Source organism: Penaeus vannamei, chromosome 33, assembly GCF_042767895.1.
Source record: "Penaeus vannamei isolate JL-2024 chromosome 33, ASM4276789v1, whole genome shotgun sequence".
Classification (NCBI taxonomy): domain Eukaryota; kingdom Metazoa; phylum Arthropoda; class Malacostraca; order Decapoda; family Penaeidae; genus Penaeus; species Penaeus vannamei.
In genome coordinates, this window is record NC_091581.1 from 13,628,792 (window position 1) to 13,636,291 (window position 7,500).

General features: G+C 38.2%; 1 protein-coding gene across 1 annotated transcript in view; it reads right to left on the bottom strand.

Annotated features, from left to right (window-relative positions):
• The window catches only part of LOC113826593 (alpha-2-macroglobulin-like protein 1), an 89,046-nt gene that overhangs the window by 53,720 nt on the left and 27,826 nt on the right, over positions 1–7,500 (bottom strand). Inside the window, exons 14-19 of the mRNA XM_070145210.1 lie at positions 7,314–7,374; positions 4,918–5,095; positions 2,258–2,486; positions 1,118–1,341; positions 852–934; positions 198–319 (exon numbers count right to left, since the gene is read on the bottom strand). Of these exons, the coding sequence (XP_070001311.1) occupies positions 198–319; positions 852–934; positions 1,118–1,341; positions 2,258–2,486; positions 4,918–5,095; positions 7,314–7,374 (897 nt within the window). The remainder of the gene's footprint in view (positions 1–197; positions 320–851; positions 935–1,117; positions 1,342–2,257; positions 2,487–4,917; positions 5,096–7,313; positions 7,375–7,500) is intronic.

A 7,500-nucleotide genomic window follows, 5' to 3' on the forward strand; every position in this document is an offset into this window, starting at 1 on the left:
GATTTCGTTATCGATTTTCCTTTCTCAGCGTGTACACCTGTACTTATAGCAGCACTTGAAATTATTTGATAATGTAAACCTCTCCTCTAGTTCAGTGATTCAGTCGAAGACTCTAACATTGTAATATTGACACCACTCTAAATGGCAATAATATTTGATGATGACACTATTAATATGATAACACAAACTACACCGACCTGCAGCGAGAGTGCGAGCAGGTCTCCGACAACCGTGACCCAACCGCGCGCCGAGTCCGGGACGATGTCCGCGGGCGGCGACAACTCCCACAGGACGGCAGAGTCCGGCTCGCTACCCATCTCTGTTGATACGCGCGTGGTTGGTATGGTGGTACTTGTTATCGTGCAGGGGATTGCTATGGTGCTAATGGAGTGGTATAATGTCGTATTATGGTATAATCATGGTGTGCTATTAAGCTGTGGCAGTGGTTATCATGGTGTCATGGAAATGGTTAATATGATAGTGGTTATTATATTATTATATGGTCATCTTGGTGTTGCTGTTAGGATTCTATTGTTGTGGTTGCTATGGTGTTATAGTAGTGGCTGTTATGGTGGACTTCTTGATGTTGATATAACAGCGGTTGCTATTACAATGTTTTCGGTGAAATGGTTTGATATTTGGGTGTTTCTACCTTAGGAGGTTCTTGTAAATATTTATTCCCATCTGATATGTTGTTTTTGTGATTTTGGTGGGCGTTTTACAGCTGGTGCTATTTGATTTCTTTCAGTTAGTATTTTAATGATGCTTCCTCCATTTCTTATACATGCATTAGGTTAAAAAATATCATTAACAGTTTAAAACAGTACAACCTTATCAGTTATTGATCTTACCATTAGCACAAACGTATTTGGTAAACGTCTTTTCTCTTAAAAAGCCCTCAGCTTCTACTTTGATTGGCTTAATAAGGGTGTCTCTATAAAAAGAAAAAGAAAAAAAGATAAATGAAAATATAATTGTTACAATTCGTCGGGAAAACCCATCCCCTTTTCCTTTTTCGAAAATATGAGATGTACCTGATTCAGAGAAGGAAAATATAATCGCCCTCATAGCAACATGAATGAAAACTACCGGGTGCAGTTGAAGGCAGTGGTCGTACCTCCTCTGAACCGGACGACCGACGCCACACGAAGAGACGCCGCTCGTGTCCGTGAAAGCCGACACGGTGAGATTGACGTTGCCCAGTGCCAGGGGCCGGATCTTGATTACGTGCACGACCTTATCCTGCGGTGCCACACAGGCCGACTTACGCTTCCCGACTCCTCGCGGCGACGGGTCCTCCACCAACTCGTACTCGGGGCTCTCCAGAAGGTGGACCGTCACCTGTTAAAAGGGACTACATGCGTTATTTTTATAACAAAATCGCGTTTTTCCTCTCTGTCTGTCTGTCTGTCTGTCTGTTTGTCTGTCTGTCTCTCTCTCTCTCTCTCTCTCTCTGTCTCTCTCTCGCTGTTTCTCTCTCTCTGTCCCTGTCTGTCTGTCTCTCTCTCTCTCTCTCTCTCTCTCTCTCTCTGTCCCTGTCTCTCTCTCTCTGTCTCTCTCTCTCTCTCTCTCTCTCTCTCTCTCTCTCTCTCTCTCTCTCTCTCTCTCTCCTCCTCTTTCTCTCTTTCTCTCCCCTTCTCTCCTCCTCCTTCTCTCTTTGTCTCTCCCTCTCTCCTCCTCCTTCTCTCTTTCTCTCTCCGTCTCTCTCTCGGAACTACCTTATCATAGTACATATATATCCCATGTAACCATTGTTCTCTATATATACTGATAGTTGTCTAAGTAAATAGAAACTGCTGAGAGCATTTAATTTACTCCACGCATCACGAAACTCTTTACTTTAACAGTAATAAGCGTCTCGCACCTGTGGGAGATGCGATTCGCCAACAGTAACATTTCCAGACCGAACAGTTAGTGTTAGTGTAGATTGTGTAGAACCAGTAATTGTACGAATTGGCGAGTTTCGTATACTTCCCTACCTCACTCCCTCCTCCTTTCTCTCCCTCTCGCCCTCCTTCTCTCTCTCTGTCTCCCTCTCCCTCTCCCTCGCCCTCCCTCTTTTTCTCTTCCCCTCTATCTCCCTCTCCCTCTCCCCCTCCTTCTCTCTCTTCCTCTCCCCCTCCTTCTCCCTCTCCCCCTTCTTCTCTCTCTCCCTCTCCCTTTCACTCTCCCCTCCCCTTCTTTCTTTCTCTCCCTCTCCCCCTCTCTCTCTCTCCCTAATAGTAACCCCCGACAGACATCAGTCCCTCTAACCCACCTTCAAATGCTGCTCGAGGTAGTTGAAGACCGATATCTTGACGGGAAGGATCTCGCCGCGCTTGACGGAGGGCGGGATGGTAAGGTCCGTGAAGAAGGGCGTGAAGGCGGTGATGGAAACCTTCTCCGACAGCCCGACACCCACTTCCGGATGGGCACACACGGCCTTGCCAACCCACTCCGTTATTGTGTCGGGAAGGGTCACGCTCTGGCTCAAGACGCCACTTGACCTGTATGGGGTTTCAGCATTACTACTCATTGGGTTGATGGTGATGAGTCTGTTTGATGGGAATAAGCCTGTTGCATGGGAATCAGTCTGTTTGATCGATAGGGATAAGTCTGTCTGTCTGATGGGGATAAGTCTTTTTGTTTGATGGGAATAAGCCTGTTGCATGGGAATCAGTCTATCTGGTTGATGGTAATAAGTCTGTCTATCTGATGGGGATAAGGCTGTCTTTTTGATGGGAATAAGTCTGTTTGGTGGGAACAAGTCTGTCTGTTTGATGGGAATAAGTCTGTTGCATGGAAATAAGTTTGTCTGTCAGATAGGGATAAGTATGACTGTTTCATGGGAATGATTGTCTCTCTGATGAGGATAAGTCTGTCTGTCTGATGGGGATAGGGCTGTCTGTTTAGTGGGGATAAGCCTCTGTTTGATGGGAATAATTCTCTTGCATGGGTATAAGTCTGTCTGATGGAAATAAGTGTCTGTTTGATGAAAATGTCTGTCTGTCTGACGAGAATGTCTGTTAGATGTATGAATATGTCTGTTTAAAGAGAATTAGTCTGTCTGTGTGGTGGGGATGTTGATGTGAAGAATTCTATTTGATGGGGACTATTTGATGTGAAGAATTCTATTTGATGGGGACTATTTGATGTGAAGAATTCTATTTGATGGGGACTATTTGATGTGAAGAATTCTATTTGATGGGGACTAGTCTGTCTGTTTGAAGGGAATAAGTGTTTGTTTGATAGGGACAAGTCTGTCTGTTTGATAAGAATAAGACTGTCTGTTTGATGGGAAAAGGGCTGTCTGGTTGATGGAAATAACCGTGTTTAATGGGAATTAGTCTGTCTGTTAGTTTGGAATGTCTCTTATGGGGATGTCCATTTAATGTGAAGAATTCTATTTGATGGGGATAAGTCTGTCTGTTTGATAGGGAAAAGTCTGTCTGTGGGATGAGAATAAGTCTGTGTTTGATGGGAATAAGTCTGTCTGTTTGATGGGGATGTCTGTATGATGGGGATAAGTCTGTTTGATGGGAATAGTTCAGTCTGTTTGAAGGGAATAAGTCTGTCTGTTTGATTGGAATATGCCCGTCTGTTGCATGGGGATAAGTCAGTCTGTTTGATAGGAATTGGTCTAACATTGACAGGGACAAATCTGTCTGTATGATGGGAATAAGTCTGTCTGTTTGATGGGAAATATTCTGTCTGTTTGATGGGAAATATTCTGTCTATTTCATAAAGATACGTCTGCCTCTTTGATGGGAATAAGCCTGTTTCTTTGATGGGGATAAATCTGTCTGTGAATAAGTGTCATTTTGATAGGGATAAGTCTTTTTGGTAGGAATATGTGATATGCCTGTCTCTCTTGATGGTGGTAAGTGTGGTTCCCTGTCTGATTGTGACAATGATGATGATGGTAATGATTGTTGTAATGATTCATGTAAAATATTAACAGTAATAATGATGATAATGATGATAATACTGATAATAATGAGTATAATAATGATAATGATGTCCACGAATGATGGAATTAAGGATAATAATAATAACGATATTGATGATAACGACGATGATAATAGTGATAATAGTAATGAGAACAATGATAATAATGATGATAATGATAATGATGATAATAATGATGATAATGATATTGACAATATTAATGATAATTTAATGGTGATTGTGATAATAATCATGATAATTTAATGGTGATTGTGATAATAATCATGATAATGATAATAATGATAGTGATAATGGTAGTAGTAATAATGATGATGATGATGATGATGATAATGATAATAATGATGATAATGATAATGATAATGATAATGATAATAATAATAATAATAACAATAATAATGATAATAACAATAACAATAATAATGATAAAAGTAATAATTATAAAATTAATAATGATAATAATGATAATGATAATAATAATAATATAATGATAATAATTAAAATAATTAAAATAATAATAATAATGGTAAGAATCAGTATTACAATGATAATAATCAGTATTATAATGATAATGATAATAAAGATGATGATCTGATAATAGTGATATTACTACTACTACTATTTCTAATAATAATGATAATAATAATAATAATAATAATAATAATAATAATGATAATAAGGATAACAATAATAACAATACGAATGAAAAATAATTCTAATAGTAATAGTAAAAGTAACAACAATAATAATAATTATTATCATTTTTATTATTGCTATCATTATTACCAATATCATATCATTATAATGATATAGAATAATAAGACTAATAATATTAATGATTATATAGATAATGATGCTATCATCATCAATATTATTATAGATATGTACATGCATGTATATATCAATAGATATCCATTACATCAACTATACCCTCGCGTGGAAGCCCAAACCGCGACTCTGAAGTCAACTCACGGCACGACAACGATGTCCCACAGCCATGTCTCTGGGAAGCGGGTTCTCGGACGGTTCTCCTTCGCCCCGCTGTCGGATAGGTCGGGTTCGTCGAATTCACGGTCGGGTCCCATAGCGGATGTAGGGATATTGGCGTAGACCGGCCCACCGTCGTAGGGTCGGTCGTAGAAGTCCCACACTGGAATGGTGATGACGTTACCTTCTTTCCGTGGTGACTTTTTTCTTTATTTCTTCCCCTCTCTCTCTCCGTCTCTGTGTCTGTATGCCTGTCTGTCTATCTGTCTTTTTCCCCACCTCTCAATGGGCAGACAGCCCATCACACCAAGAATAACTATTGTAGCAAATGTAAAAAAGAAGAAGAAGAAAAAAAAATCTTAAATCAAAGTAAATCAAACACTTTCTTTCTCTCTCTCTCTCCCTCTTACAGTTACAACAGTTAATAAATAAACCTTCAAGGATTACAGAAAACATCTCATCCATACTAGACGTTATTATATCAAACAAATCCAATCTCGTTACTTATACTAATGTTATCCATTGCCAGATCGCAGACCATGATAGGAGATATCAATGCCAGCCAGTCAACCCTCTTAGAAATTTTAACAACAGATGGCGTTAACAGACAAGTAAACATGCCCTCGAAAATTATTAAACGTCCCCTCGTTCCATGGATAAATGGACATCAAAAGAGTTATGACTGAAATAACACACGCAATCTCTCAAAAAGAACAGAAGTGACATCACCCTTCAGGTTGAATATAAAAAAGAGAAATGTTAAAACATTAATCCAATCTGCAAAAAACAACTCAGTTCAAAGTAAGTTTAATGACTGACGATGCCAATGAAACGGAAAGTTTAAAATTAGCACCAAATAAAATACACCAAACAGACAATGTTTTCAGGCTACAACCAATGGAAATAAAAACGTCTTAACGATAAAACACTTGCGTGAAACGAAAGCTGTAGGAGTGGGTAGCATCGCTTTTCGATTCACAAAAGAAAGCTTACCGCAATTGCATTTTATTTAACTGTCATTATAAATACATCTACAGTCACCGGTATCAACCCATCAATTTGGAAACGAGGCATCATAACGCCTATTTTCAAATCAGGATATGCAGAACAATTTAAAAATCATCGTCCTATAACTCTGTGACAACATAGACAAAAATCAAATAAATCTACACGTTGTATGATCTATCAAAACTATTTTGATAGTGTCAGCCATGAATTTTTTTTTTTCGAAATGAAAAGTCATGGAATTGACAACTATTGGTTCAGAGGTAATTTATCTACAGGAAAGCAGTCAATCAAATTCGTAATAATATGTCAACTAAGAAACCAGTTTCGTTCAGTGTCCCACAAGGCTCCGTATTAGGCTCGATCCTATTTCCTATATTCATTAACGACCTAACAACCATTCCACACAACTGTCTCCTTGCTTAATATACCGATGACTTTCGGCTTTTTCACGCTGCTCCTGTAAGCTATTTAAATGAATTGACAGATACATGACCTGAGACACATGGGCAATATTTACAAAAAGAGTAATAGGCGCACTAGTATACCTAAGTTAAACAAAAAACAAAATCCGCAATGATACGAGAAATACTGTTGTATAATACCTAGAACTCAACATTACAAACTATTGTTCCAACAGATTGGACTCAACCAACAAAACTCAAATACAAAAAAAAGAACAAAAAAAAAAAAAAAAAAAAACACAGAAACTACAAAACTTTGTTGTAAGAGTGGCAATAGTCAAAATCAATAAATATTACCATTATCATTACATAAGCCCTATATAAAATGGTTAACTGTTGCAACAAAAGTCAAAAATGTCAATATGACACGTATACTCATATAAATTCATAGTGTGACTATTCTCATTGGTAAATGCCTCACACAATTGGTGAGAAAAGAGGCATTCATACTAGACAGATGAACTCTCTGTAAGTCAAGTGACTATACACAGAAACAGGGGCAAGACAAATGGAAATCTGAGGCCCCGAGTTCTGGAAAACCTATCACAAAACCTTAGAAACATCTCGAACGTAATTACTTTCAAAATTAAATTAAAGGGGCATCTTTTATACTATCAGTAACATCAGGCATTTCAATGCAAAATCAAACCATGTCTATCTGTCTAATGATGTGACCATATTTCATATTATTTTATTTTATAACTCTCCTACTAATGCATTAATATTGTTTCTACTATTTCTGTATTACGGTACACTCACTATCTATGTAAAAAGAACCTTTGTCAGTAATAGAATAAAGTATTTTAACTTTCTCTCTCTCTCTCTCTCTCTCTCTCTCTCTCTCTCTCTCTCTCTCTCTCTCTCTCTCTCTCTCTCTCTCTTTCTCTCTCTCTCTCTCTCTCTCTCTCTTACCATCTTCCTCGCAAGGTCTCGTCTCAAGAGTGAGGTCTGAGAAGACGTAGAGACCAGAATCCTGGAAAGTTAAAGAAGGCTGGTGAACAAATAATCACTCGAAATAAAACAGAACAGAAATTAAAAAAATGAATTGACGTTTCGATTTCATAGAGTTCCTTCCTCATTAGATGTATTCAAAAGCGAA